The 14,458-nt window shown below is 54.7% G+C and overlaps 1 protein-coding gene across 1 annotated transcript; it reads right to left on the bottom strand.

Moving 5' to 3' along the window:
* Nucleotides 1-1,223: 1,223 nt before the first annotated feature.
* CD1H11orf96 (chromosome D1 C11orf96 homolog) lies at nucleotides 1,224-2,345 on the bottom strand. The gene has a single exon (XM_042958317.1). The coding sequence runs from the start codon at nucleotides 2,180-2,182 to the stop codon at nucleotides 1,811-1,813; it is 372 nt and encodes a 123-aa protein (XP_042814251.1). The 5' UTR covers nucleotides 2,183-2,345; the 3' UTR covers nucleotides 1,224-1,810.
* Between the last annotated feature and the right edge of the window lie 12,113 nt (nucleotides 2,346-14,458).

Below are 14,458 nucleotides of genomic sequence, written 5' to 3'. Positions count from 1 at the left end.
TTCCTTCCTCTCTCATTTTCTGCAGAGTCCAGTGCTAGGGAGAGATACGCACTTCAAATGCCCTGCGGGGCGGAGCTGAGCATCAGCCCCCACCACCAGAGGGCCCCCGAGCACAGAAACTGGCAATTTCCAGAGAGAGGGGTAGGAACAGCACTCAAACTCTCTGCGTGTCTCTGAACTACTCTGCCTAGGGCTTGGCCATGCTGGGTCAGCTCTGAAGTAACCCTGGAGGGGTTGACTGGGTGGGGGCCCCAAGCGTGGGGCCCTGCCCTTCTCAACTGAATGTTGTTTATTACACAGATCGCCACCTACTGCCAGGTGATAGTGTTATATGCTGCTAACCCAGAGGGTTTAGGGTGTACACAGAAGCGCAGGGCAGCTGCTGGAGAGCCCTGGAAAGGGACTCAGTGTGATAGAAAGAGCACCGGACGCGGAGTCCAGACAGAGGACTGCGACGCCACTACTTTCCGTGTGACCTCTCCCTCTCCGCTAAGTTTGTTTTCTCATCTGTAGACAGAGGGGGTGCGGTGGTACCCAAGCGCCCTTCAGACTCGGACCAAAGCCATGCCCCACCCTCCTTGAGGAACGCTGAAGAGGGCATAGGAGGCTGGAGAAAGGGACCAAGGAACCGAAACGGCCTCGGTTGGCTGGGACAGTGCTGGGGTGCCCGGCACTGCGCTGAATCAGCGCGGGGGACGCGAGGCCTCCCCTGGGCGCTCTCGCCCAGCCCCGGCGTTACGCGCAGCACTCTGTCGGTCCCAGCACCCAAATATCCCAGCCTAGGTCTCCCACTGATGGCTCGGGCATGTCCCCACCCGTCGCCCGGAAGGGGAACCGAGTGAGTGGGGTCTCCTTCGGTGAATGCGGGCCGATGACCCTGCCCCCGGCCTCGCTGAGTGGTCAACTGCACCGAGGAAGGTTCTCCCTGTCCTCACAGCGCTGACCTTCGCCGAGCCAGCGGCTACACTCCATCCTGGACGCCGGCGACCGAGAACAGACCAGGGAGGCAGCAGCGCTCTGGGCCAGGTGTGGATCGACTTGGGGAGGCGGCTAATGGCCCGAGGCACCGTGGGCGAGACCTCGTTCCGGCGACCGAAGCTTGTGGGGCTACCTCCAACGGGGATCCCTGCCCCCCCCCCCATTCCAGCCACATCCTTCTCCCACCTCCCCCAGTCTTGGGAGCCTGGTCCCCGAAGGTTCAAGAAGTCAAGAGCCTGGAGAAATGCACTGTGCAAATATATTGACTTTATTTGTCTCCGTTCGGGAGCCTCACAGACATATCCAAGTAAAAAGATCGTTAAATAAACGCCGTCAGCCATCGCAATGCAAAAATAAATATCCATCCTCCGGCCGCAGCAGCAGCTGCGCTGCGCCCCAAGTCCCATCGGCCGCGCCTAACAATTATAAAAGTGTTCAGCGAGAGTGTGTTGGCGTGAGTGTGAACGGGTGTGCGCTGGGGGGCACGGTGGAGCGGCGTGCAAAATCGGAGTTGCAAACCATCGGACAAGGGCGTGGAGCGGCTCTCCGGGAAGCCCTGGCGACCCAGGGTCGACTCAGCGCGGGCGCGCCTCCCGCACACACTCACAGCAGAGTCCGTACTGGGAAGAGTTAAAAAATAAACATTTACAAGGGCGAAGAAAGCAGCCCCCCTCCCCGGCACCCCCGCGTGCTCGGGCCCCGGACGAGCGCAGCGCGGGGCGCACCGAGCAGTTCGCGGCCGCGCGAGAGGTCCCGGTCCTCGCGGGTCCCCGGAGTGCGGGGCGCCGGTCCTCTGGGGCTTCGTTCTCGGTCCCCGGGCGGGCGGCGCCCCTCACAGGGCCGAGTCGGAGTCGCTGGAGTCCAGGCTGTTCCTCAGTTTGCAGCTGCTGAGCTGCTCCCTCTGCAGCGACAGGCTCTGCGTGCTGCGGCGCAGGCACTCCAGGCTCTGCAGGAACGACTTCTTGGCCTTTTCCTCCTCCATGGGGGACACCCCTTCCTCCTCCACCTCCTGGATCTCGTCGAAGGTCACCGGCTGCGTCTTGAAGCGGGACTGGCGCGGCCGCCGCAGCCGGCCCTTGCCCTTGGACAGCTTGGCGGGCCGCACGGGCTGCGGGAACTCGTCCGCCAGGCACACGAAGTGCGGCATCACCGCCTGGTAGCTGGAGCAGATGCCCATCAGCTCGCCGGGCTTGGCGGCCGCCATGGCGCCGCCCGCGTCTCCGGGGCCGGCCGGCGGGGCGCCGGGGCTCTCGGGGGGCGGCCGCTGCGCCGGGGCCCCCCGGGAGGCAGCAGCCTGGGGCTCGCCGGGCGGGGGATCCAAATCTGCTGCGGGGTGGCGGCGGCCCTCGCGGGCCCGGGTCAGCGTTCCTCGGGAGGGCGGGCGGGCGGGCCCGTCGGGGGGCGCGGGGCTCGGCGCGCGCTGCTGGGCTGCGCTCCCGGGCGCTCGCCGCCGCGGCTGTCACCGTCTGCCCCGCGGCGGCCCGGCCCGCCGCTTATATAGCCCGCTCCTGCCCACACGGCCGCGAGCTCGGATGACAGCGAATGCCATTTAAAGCGTGCGCGCCCCGCGCCCTTCCGCCTGACGTCGCCCCGCCGCTCTGGGAAAGTAACGGCCCTTTCCCCGGCGCCGCCCGCCCCCAGCCAACCCGGCTCCGGAAGGCAGGCCCCGCCCGCGGGGTTCCGGGAGCATCCGAGGCCCCGGGAGCACGCGGCTGGGTGGGGTGGCCGGAGAGCAGGCAGGAGCCCTCGGATCGGCCCCGCTGGGCTGCCACTGGCCGTCCCGGGATCCCCAAGTTCGTGCCGACAGTGGTGGCCGCGGCGGCGCAGGTGCCCATCCCCCTCTGTGATCCCAAATGCACACACTCAGAGACGCTAATGATTCCGCCGCGGGTTCTGTGTTGGGCACATGGTGGAGGCAGTTCCCAGCCCTCCTCGCAGCTGGGAGAGAGCCGGGCGCGGGGAGCGCCGGGCGCCTGGTTCCCCAGAACTGAGTTCGGAGAACGGGTTGGGTTTCTCCTCTGGATCCTTGCCCCACCCCCACCCCCCCAGACGGACACAAATGCATCCACACACAAACACGCAGGGAGGCATTCACGTAGAAAAGTACACCCTGATGATCCCATTCCAGTTCTTCCCTCCCCTAGCTGTCTTCTGTCTCCTCACAACCCCACCCCCAAGTCCCTCGGGCACCAGCCCCCTATTCATGCTCAGAAGAATGACACTTGCATAGGCACTAATAACAGCGATAATAACTACGATCTGGAGAGCTTCACTCCAAGCCAGCCAGTGAGCTTCGTTTTACATATATTATCCTATTTAATCTTCATAATAGCCCTGTGCGGTAATTGGTATTCTCCCAACTTTACATATGAGATAGTGGAGGCACAGAGAGGGTAAGTAACTGGTCCTCTAGCAACTGATGGAACCAGGCAGCACGGACTGCACAGTCCATACTAATATAGACCCTTGCTAAAGGAGAGTACTCACCTGTGCCCCCTAGGGCTTCTGAGAGCAAGTCCCCTAGTTTTCCTGACTCCCGAGAAGAAACTGAGCACCGCCCCAGACTACATGGGCCTCAAGTATGGCAGGCACAGAGCAGAGCTCCCCATCACCATCTTCCCCACAGGCGCCCAGCAAGGCTCACAGGGCCGCTGGGAAAGGAGGGAATCCATGGCTTTGGTCTCCGTTCCTTCTACAGCCATTCCACAAAGATTCGCTAAGGACCTCCTGTGTACCAGCTCAGGATAGTCCGTGTCCTCACGAAAGTTACATTCCAGTGGGAGGGACAGACAATAAACACCTCAACCAGAACATGTGCTTGGGTGGTGTGATAGGGACGCAGATAGAGAAATGTGCAGAAGGGGTGGCCAGGAAAGGCTTCTCAAAGTGGGTGATATTTAAGGTGACCCTAAGGGACAATAATAACACTGCTAATATGCTTAATATGTGCCGTGCTCCGAGTACTTTTTACGCATTAACACATTTAATGTGTTTAAGTATTGTATTTAATCCTCTCAACGACCTTGGATAACAAGCACTTTTCTTATTGCCATTTACAGATAGAAAAACTTACCCAAGGTCACGCAGCTAGTAAGCAGCAGATTTGAGATTCAAACTCAGGTGACTTAGCTCCTAAGCCCTCACTCCTATCTTACACGGAAGCCCTTTGCCCTGTGGCATACGAAGAAGGAACCAGAGTGTGACCAAGTGAGAGGAGAGCGTTTCAGGCAAAGGGAACCCTAGTGCAAAGGCATTAACTAGGGCAGGAAAGAGCTTGGCTTATTCAGGGAACAGTGAGAAAGCCCCGTGTGGCTAAAGCAGAGTGGGTGAGGGCAATGAGAAGAAGGGATGGTCACAGAAGGCCTGGACAGCCATGTTAAGGTTAAGGAGACAACATTTTATTCTTTTTTTTTTTTTTTTTTAAACAGCATTTTATTCTAAGGGTAATGGTAAGGCACTGAAGAGTTTGGGGCAGGCAAGCTACATACTCCATGTTTTTTTTTAATTTCATGTTTATTTGTTTTTAAGGGAGAGAGAGACAGAGTGTGAGTGGGGGAAGGACAGAGAGACAGGGAGACACAGAATCCCAAGCAGGCTCCAGTGTCTGAGCTGCCAGCACAGCACCCGACATGGGGCTCGAACCCACAAACCGCAAGATCATGACCTGAGCCAAAGTCGGACGCTCAACCGACTGAGCCACCCAGGCGCCCCTCCAATTCATGTTATTAAAAGCTCATTCTGGCTGCCATGTAAAGTGTGGACTGGAGAGGGGTGGGGAAGAAGTAGGGAGCCCACTTGCAACATTGTTACATCACCCCCAGATACAGACACGGAAGACACGGATTGGGTGAAGACAGTGGACATGTAGGGAACCGGTCAGATTGGGGATTTGTCTGAGGAGAGGATGAGAGTACTTGCTGATGGATTAGATGGGACAGTGGGAGGGATCAAGGTTGACTTTAATGGATTTGGCCTGAGCAATGCTCATATCAGAACTGTATTATGTGAGAGAAAAGTCAATTTATATCATCTTAAGGCCACTATATCTGGGATTTGCTTTTAACAGCAACTTAGCAGTATACTCTAATACAGAAACTAGTAACAGGAATGCAAAGCTGCCGTGTGTAAAAACCCTAAAATATGTGGCACTGGCTCAGCCAACAGGTGGTAAGCAATACAGAAACAATTAGGATGGAACGTTGGTGACCCTTTTTACACTATGACAAAACATTTATTGAAAACATTACCTGTGCTAATTTGGAAGACGGACCACATGCCTGCTGAGCCTGTATTTCTAGAAAAATAGTTGGAAAGAGCTAAAAACATTTGCACGTGTCGGCTGCCCAGTGATGCTTTGAGCAAGATGCTACAGGAAAGAGATGGGCTCATTTGCGAGAAGAGATGAACAGAGGAGGAAATAATACAGAAAACTGCTGTTGTCAGGGTTGGAAAAACCAGCTGTTGTTGTCCAAGGAGCAGGAGATCAGACTGTTGTGGCTTGCAGCCTCTCTTAAAGCCTGTCTGTTAGGCCGAACGCTAGGCCCGGCAAAGGGATCAGCCCTGTAGCCAAGTATTACGTTAGCACTGTTGCCTTGTCATTCAAGTCTATTACTTCAGATGCCCTTAGGATAACTTTCATTTAAAATGAGAAAGAGATGAGTTGGGCAAGGCAGACAGACTTAATAACTCTGACAAGAAAGGAGCTCTAAGGTGTGGTTGCTGGCCCATGGAACTGACTAGAAGCAGACAGACGTCCTAAGTTTTTGAAGGAATTACTATTACCAACAAAGTTGGGAGGCTGGACTTCAAAAGCCCTTGATTGTTACAGCCCAGATATATGTGCTCAAAGAAAACAGACTTTCAATACTGTCGGGTGGTAGTGAAGAGTAATAAACAAGAAGGAACTTGCTAGGGGCAAAGCCAAGGATCAGGGAGACACCGGACATGGGTATTGCCCCAGAGAACCTCCTCCACCACCAAGACAGGGAAGTGCTCACAGTTCTAGAAGGGACTGTGGCAGAGACTGCTAGCTGTCCACCCGGCTGGGTCACATTTCCCAGCTTCCCTTCCAGCTGAGGCGGGGCCAAGTGTCTAAACTCTCAAGTGTGGAATGTGAGCAGAAGTCAACTTCTGCCCCAATTTGCGTAAGAGGAGAATCCTGCCCTGGGCTTCCATGTTTTTCCTCACACAGACTGGAAGACTAATCACCAGACAGACCCTGGATGCTTCGTGTTAGTCTAGATCCCTAATGACCCTGTCAGGCACAGCTGTCTACCAACCTGAAACACTTCCCTTGGAGCTATTATATGAGAAAGCAGTCAACTGAATATTTTTAAACTTCTCTAATTTCAGGTCTCTATTATATCGACTCAGCATTGTCCTAACCAAGACAGCCATTAGACATCCAAGTGGAGAGGTCAAGCGGGACACTGGGAGAACTCAGGGGAGAGGTGAGGGATGGAGGGGACAGATGGGAAAGTGTGGGAAAGCCCACTTGCCAGAGAAAGAAGGGTTGGGACCAGTCAAGGGCTCGGAGAAGCAATGTCCAGCAGTGTAAAAGGGAAACCAGGAGAACATGTCAAAATGCAAGAGAAGGATGTTTCTAGAAGGAGGGAGAAGATTACAATGGGAGTCCAGAGACAGGTCCTAGCCTGGCTCTCCCTGAACTTCCTGTGTGGCCTTGGGCAAGCCACTGTGTGCTCTGCACCGCAGAGGCCTCAGCTGAAAGCTGCCTCGTCAGAGCAGCCTTCCCTGGCCACCCTATTTAAGGTTGTCCCTCAGTCACTCTACACCACTAACTAAAAGGCCTTCTCACTTGTTTGTCCCCCTCATCAGTGTGGTCTGCCTTCCCCGCTGGACTAGACTGCCAGTCTCTGTCTTTCCCCAGCAGCCAGGCCAGTGCTCCAGGTTCCTCCTGAGTGGACCACCACCCTGTTCCTCTTCTCCTCATGACCTCTGCTCCCACGGCTCCTGGCAATCAGCAAGGGGGCAACGTCATCTCCACCAGGGTTTCTTCCCAACACACACACAGCTCCTCCAGACCCCAAATTCCCATGCCAGGGACTGGGGTACCCTAGGTCACTCCTCTCAGCTTCCCTGGATAGAAGACTCCCCTAGCCCCAGCCCCAGGGAGGTTAAAGTAGGAAAGGAGGCCTGTGCTTCACAGCAATGGTCCCAGGTTAACAACGGCATCAGCCCTCTTTGCTTCCACTCTGTCTGGAAGTCTGGCTTTGGGCCCTGCTCACAGGGGGCTTCCAGGAAGAGAAAGGAGGGTGGAGAGATGGTCCTTCCCCCAAGGATAGAATCTGGGCTCCCACATGACCTAGATTCCTCTGTTCTACCACTGAACCCCTGCCTCCCCCATCTACCACTCTCTACCTCTCAGGATGTCTTGAGGACCAACCCCAGGCCTCGGTGGCCTTTTCAGATGTTCCGTGTCCTTCTAGATCCACAGGAGTCAGCCAAGGCTGACCACTGTCAGGTCAGGAGAACACAAAACTAGATACTAACCCCACTCCGCCCTGAGCTCATTCTGTGACCTTGAGCAGGTCACACTCTCTGAGACGCCTTTATTTGCACCTTGACGCATAAGCAACACTACTGGGAGTCCACAATTAGTGTATGGAAAGCAGCTAGCACAGCGCCCACCCATCCTGTCTTAAGCATGAAATACAAGTTGCTTTTGTTTTCATTATCTCATACTCAAACCTCCCCAGCCCTCAACATGATTGAGAAGAGGAGGGAAAGGCACCAAGGAGCTCCTGCTCCAGAGGGCATGTGAGGGTTTGAGTGACTTATGCTCTCTGCCTGACTCACAATGTCAAGGGGAAAGCCAGACAGAGCAATGGCAAGCTCTACGTAACTAAGCAATGTCTCCACTGTCAGGTGTTACTGCCAGTGCCCAAAGGTGGCCCTAGGGTGTTATCTGGGGATATCGGCCTCGTTCAACAGAACCTCCACCCCCTATCTACCTTCCTCCAATGGTGCATGGGGTGCACGAGGTGAGAGAACCAGTGAGAACTGCATGTGTGAAGGAGGGGTGTGCAGATCTGGGGGTCATGGAGGCCTTCCCAGGAATCAGGGCCTGGGGTCTGTTGCCCTCTGGGCCTTGCTGAGTTTGCTGGGTCAGTGTTGGCTTTCCAGGACAAACTAAATTGCCTCCCCCTGGCTCAGTAGGGCAGAGGGTAGTCATTAAAGGGGATGAAGGATGGTTCCTTTTCTTGGTAGGCCTGTAGACCTGGGATTACAGAGGGACACAGAAATGTCACCTGTTGAACATTTACAGATGTGTAATTTACAGAACGTGTCTGGCATTCTGCCAATGGTGCTTTGCAAGAGCCTTACCTAAATCATGCCCATGGCGTCCTTTAAGGGGGAGCCTAGTTATCATCCCCATTTTACAGATGAGGACTCAGGGTGCTTTGTAGCTTGCCAGGGTCCCGCTCAGTGCTAAGTCGGGTGGACTCAAAGTCGGGTCTGCCTGACCTAGAAATCAGTGCTCATCATTTGGACCACCGCATCTCACTGTCCCCCTGATGTGATGTGAGCAGCACTGGACCAGTCAGATGCGTGGGATGTGGTATCAGCTCCATCACCCATGTACTGTGGCCTTGAACCAGTTGCTTCCCACCTCCCACCTTAATTTCCCTACCTGTGAAGTGAGGAAGCAGACTCATTGACTGGGGGCCCCTCCAGTTCTGACATTTTAGAATCCTCCAGGGGATCAGGGATGAGGTGACCCATTCAGAAGAAGGAGATACTTCCTCTTGAGCCAGAGAGTGGCAAACGGCCCAGGCTAAGGCTGCGGGGGAAGGCTCTCTTCCATGGTGGGGGTTGCTGGGGGAGCAGATGGGGCAGGAAGATGGTAGCAGACGGGGGAGGGGCTTCTGCCACCACCTCCTCCACCATCCCCGCCCACACTTTGGCTTTTGGGCAGAGCCCGGGTTTAAAAAAAGCAACCACCAGTTCTTCAGCTATTAACAGGGCTTTGTTTCCAAGGGAGCCTGCAGTACCCCAGCCCGGGTCAGATGGGAGCAGGGATGCCAAGTCTGGCTGGGGATGCAGAGAGGCAGAGCAAAGCAGAAAGAACCAGCTTGGGGCAGTTCTGTTCACAGATGCTCCTCTGCTTCCTGGCGTTCAGGGGACAAGAGGGTCAGGCCCCTTCCTGTGACTGGTTTGCCACCCTGGCACAGACCGATTGCCAGCTAGAAGCCTCGGTCAGGTGGCTCTCCCCCTACACTCACACAGAAGTCTGCCCAGAGTTAATCTCAGTCCTCCAAGGGCCAAATGAGATGGTATTATTCCAGATGTTGCTGTTTGGGTCAATCTGCACTATGGGTGTATTCGGCCCAGCCACTCTGTGTGTGTGTGTGTGTGTGTGTGTGTGTGTGTGTACAAACGTGTGTGCGTGCATCCAGGTGTGTGTAGGTGGGGGAAGGGTCAACAAAAACACAACCTCTGTGGCAGGGCCTTTCTTGCCTCCTGACCCCACCCCTCACCTCTAGCTAGTGCCCATTCTGCCCCCCAGCAAGCCTTCCATACAAAGCCTGTGACTTCAGCATCCTACCAACTGCTTCTGCCTCACTCAGAATTAGCACTTCGTCTGGTACGAGTGTGAGCATAAAAGTGTTTTGATAATTTTGCTGGAGGGTTGCCATGACAATCCCCAGCGAGCTCCAAGAGGGGGTGTCAGCGTGCACGGGAGGGAGGGAGAGAGAGAGGGAGAGAAAGAGAGCCCGAGAGACACAGAGAGGGAGAGACAGAGAGAGCAGGGAGAGGATCCAGGGAGACCCCCCAGTGAGATTCCCCAAGTCAGACCTTCAGCCTTCAGCACCCACACCCCAGTGGCCCCATTCATGCCACAATGAGCTCACGATCTAAATCTGGGCCTCACTGTAGACAGTGCAATGGGATACCAGCTGCCGGCAGGCAGGCTGCCAGAGCTGGCATGGCAGGGCTGGTCCCACTGGTCCCACTGCGGGAGGCACCCCGGCACCCTCCACTCCCAGGATGAGCCCCCGGGAATAGCAGGCTGGAGTGGAGGCAGGGAGACACTGCCTCAGGGACTCAGAGCCCAGGGAAGTCTCCCAAGAATCATGGCCAGCCTGTGGGCCTGGCTCTGCTGATATGGGTAATGGGAGCACACTTCCCTGCTAGGGCCTGCTTCCTGGCACAGCTTGGACGGTCCAGAGTCTGTGGCTCTTTCTCGTGTGTTTTCTCGAAGGCCTGAATGTCCCTCTCCAAGGACCACTGGTCTGAGAACCACTACATGGGTAAGGATGAAATCCCACACAATCTGTGGCCCTTTAGCTTTGCAGAGCAGTTTTTCCCTCCCTGTGGCTAAGGCAGGGATATTTCTGCTATCTCTTGAGATGAGGTCATAGAGACCCAGAAAGGGGCGGGAACTAGACCAAGTGCACATAGCAAGTAGCAACGTGGAAGCAGAGTCAGGATGGAACCTGGTTCTAGACTTTACCTAGCCTCACTGTCCTCAGGGAAGACAGGTTTTCTGGAATGGGTCTCTTTGGCATTATCCCTTCACATATGGACTAGGAAACTGAGGCCCAGAGACATCCCCAGCTAGTAAGCATAAAGCCAGAGCCTGCAGCCTCAGATCCTAGGAAGTTTCACTGCCTCTAGTGAACCACGAGCCAGCCCCATGCACTGTCTAAAATAAGCCTCAGGGACTCATTTATGTTCCAAGGTTAAAGTGCCAGCCTCTGCCTTGGAAGGAGAGTCTTCTGGTTATTGCCAAAACAGAGCAGAGGGCAGCGGGAGCTGGCCAGGAACACAGAGGCAAGGAGGTCAGAGGTTCTCCCAGGCACCATCAAGTCCCAGCTGCATAAGGAAGTCTTGCGAAGGGCCTCCCATCCTCTGCTATTGGAGCCGTGCAGCCTTGGGCAAGTCAGTTTGGCTGTCGGAGCCCCAGTTTCTGTAGCTATCGAGAGCCAAGGTGCACAGGAGCCCTCAAAGGAACTGCTTTCCAAGCTCTGGGAACTGCAGTCTCAGATGACAGAGGTATCCTGATGCCTGTCTCCAGCCTGGCTTAAAGCTACTTTTCAATTATTTACCAGCATGGAGGGAGGGGGTGGGCACCAAGAAGAAAGTGCTGTGGGCTCTGAAGACACCCTGCAAAGATGACTTTCCTGCAGCCTTGGTAATAGGCAACAGCATGCAAATAAGCCAACAGCTTCTCAAGACTTCTCAAAACTACCCTCGTTCTGGTATTTGCTAGCAAGTTCTTCTCACTACTCTGTGATAGTGGAAGCCTCGTGCCTGCCCCATCCTTCTCCCTGACCAAACTAGATGATTTATTAAAACATACTGAGGTTAAACTAGCCCTGTAGGAGGGTGAATTTTTAAACAGATTCCAAGAAATCAGTGTTGAAAAGATGCCCTTCCGTGTAATGTGTTTTGAGCCTGGCCTTGAGACAGGGCACACCATCAGCCTTGTAAACAGCTGCTGACCCATTCTGGGGGCCCAGAGAGTCTGTTGTCCTCAAGCCCTGCCTATCTTCTTCTTCAGACACTGCCTCAGGCTTCCCAATGGACACGAGATGCCTGCGGGGCGCCAGTCTCTTTGCATACTTTGGGCATGTCACAAACACAAAGCACATTGAACCTATCACTGCAGCCTCATGCTTATCCTCTGAGATAGGTGTTATTATCTCCAAGCTTCAGTTGAGGCAACGGGCTCAGAGATGTTCAGGAACTTTCCCAAGGCCACACAGCCAGGCAGAGATAGAGCTGGGATTTGCTCCCAGGTCTATCAGTTGCTAAAGCTCTTCTCATCTATCAGTCATTCCCATGACAGCGGCTCCTGAACATGACCAGGGAGGGGCTCAGTGGGAGGAGGGCCAGGGTGAAGAGGGTTGGGCCCAGAGAAGAGCCTGGTACTCTAACTGGGACAGGCTCTACTCCCTAACATTTGGTGTCCTGTGGGCCAAGCAGGAGAGCTGGGTGGGGGAAGGAGGGGAGGGTGGGTGACATCCAAACCCACTCCTTTGGAGATGCAGAAAGCCTGGGAGCCCCTCCCCACTCACGATGCCCCAGCATGTGAGACAGAGCGACGGTGCACAGGCAGACAGCGGATGAGCCAGGACCTCACGTGGTGAACTCAGGTGGGAGGCTGCCCAGAGCAGCACACTCCAGCACCACAGTCTCACGACGACGCCTGCAAAGATGACTTTCCTGCATCTCTTGATGACACCAGTCAAGAGTCTCTGGCACCCGAGACTTGAAACCACTGTTCGCAGATACAGAGAAGAAAACCACAAAGGCTCGGCTGATGAGGGTCGTGAGGCCAGAGGAAATGGAACAGAACTGCAGGCTGCCAGAGGAGAAAGGAATCTTCCAGATGAACTGGGGCAGTGTTTTGAGACCAAGAGGCATGACTCATTGGTGGGCCATGCCAACAGCTAGAGGGCCATGACCAGTATTTAAAAAAAAATTTTTTTAATGTTTTTACTTATTTATTTATTTATTTATTTATTTATTTATTTATTTATTTATATTTTTAAAGTTTATTTATTTTTGACACAGAGAGAGAGCGAGTGTGAGCTAGGGAGGGGCTGAGAGAGAGGGAGACACAGAATCTGAAGCAGGCTCCAAACTCCGAGCTGTCAGCACACAGCCTGATGCGGGGCTTGCACTCACGAGACGTGAGATCATGACCTGGGCCGAAGTTGGACGCTTAACCAACCAACTGAGCCACACAGGCACCCCTGTTTTTATTTATTTTTGAGAGACAGAGAGAGAAAGAGGCAGACATAGAATCCAAAGCAGGCTCCCAGGCTCCAAGCTGTCAGCACAGAGCCCAATGCGGGGCTCAAACCCATAAACCATAAGATCATGACCTGAGCCAAAGTTGGACGCTTACCCGACTGAGCCACCAAGGTGCCCCAAGACCAGCATTTTTTAATGATATACAACAGAACAAAAAACATCAGAGTAAACACATGTAATAAAGTACTGTTTCATGAAGCTTTAGTTTTTAAACAGGGAGTGTGTGTGTGTGTGTGTGTGTGTGTGTGTGTGTATGTGTGTGCACGTGTGCGTGTGCACTTTTTTTTTTTACCATGGGCTTTGGTCAAAAAGCTATAAAAAACATTGTTGGTTCAATCCCTGTATTCTGCAGATGGGAAAGTGGGGCCAAGGGTAGGAAAAGGCTTGGCCCAGGGGCCAGAGACAGGACGGGAACCCAGTCTCCTGACGGTTGGACACTACTTGCCCAGTACCCACAGGCTGTCTGTCCAAGGCCTGATTCCTTGCTCGTCTTTCAACCTTAGACACCCTCTGCCTTGGCCACTCTTATCCTATGTTGTTCCCAGGCTAGAGTAGGAAGAATCCGTGGCTTCGTGTGGGAGTGCTGTGACAGGACATCCTCAGGCTCTCCTTCCTCTAGGCTGGTCCTACTCTGGCTCTTTCCCTGCCTCCTTTCATCCCCCGACTATCCCTCTGTGGGAACACTCCAGAACCAGGGCCCTTTCCACACTCTCTCTCACCTGCCTCCACAGAGACCCCTAAGCAGCCATCACCCCAGTCTCTCTTGGCCATGCTGGGCCTCTCGCCCCCGAGGCCTTGCCCTAGACCCGTCTACACGTAAGTCATTCTACCTCCACCCGCAGTGAGATCTGCCCCAGGCCCACTGCGAGCCCCTGCCCACCCTGCCCCCGGGGTGAAGGACTTTCCTTCACATCTATACACTATTTGGTAATAGTTGCCCTAGAGACACACATCACACTCAGTTCTTACAACAATCCTGTTTTGTAGGTGGAAAAACTCAGGCCAAGAGACTTGCCGAAGATCACACAGCTGTCTGTGGAGGAGCCTGCTCTAGAAGCAGGTCTGTATGACACCAAAATGTACACCTTTGGCACTACCCTGCCTGGCTGACGGGAAGACGGCAGCAAGGGGATAGGGGAAGTATCTCTCACCTCACACTGCAATGAGGAAAGGCAGCATCCACGCTTCTCCTGACCCCCTTCCTTTCCTCAGGAGGGTGGCAGGGACTTCTCTGATAGGGAAGCTTAGAGGAAGGAAATGGGGAATCTCCTTCCTTGCAGGCTTGGGGAGGGTGGGGGGAGGTGGCAGCTGGCAGGGACAGCCTGCTGTACTGTTTCCCGAACAGGGTGCCCCAAGTGCCCAGGGTGCCCCTAGACTTGGTGAAGGAGTAGCAAGAAGTCTGCCCATCAAGGTCTCCCATCTAGCTTTCTCAGTTAAGAACGCTGCTATTTTGACCTCAGCTGAGTCCTCTACTTCTCTTTTGCTTCAGCGCTCATGGCGAGAAAGGGTGTTATCAGCACCAGAAAACCCAACGTCTTTTCTCCTCACCACTCCCAGGGGTACCCACCAGGCCACACACATCAATCTCTCTGCTTGGGCTCCTGCCGCAGAGGTCTTCCCACCTCCGGCCCCATGCTCTCACTCCCTCCTGGTAAATGCAATTTTTCCCAGCCCTCCATGGCTCCCAGGGCCTCTC

This window comes from Panthera tigris, chromosome D1 (assembly GCF_018350195.1).
Source record: "Panthera tigris isolate Pti1 chromosome D1, P.tigris_Pti1_mat1.1, whole genome shotgun sequence".
NCBI classification, from domain to species: Eukaryota; Metazoa; Chordata; class Mammalia; order Carnivora; family Felidae; genus Panthera; species Panthera tigris.
The sequence above is the reverse complement of the archived record's forward strand: the minus strand, read 5'-3'. Positions and strand labels throughout refer to the sequence as shown.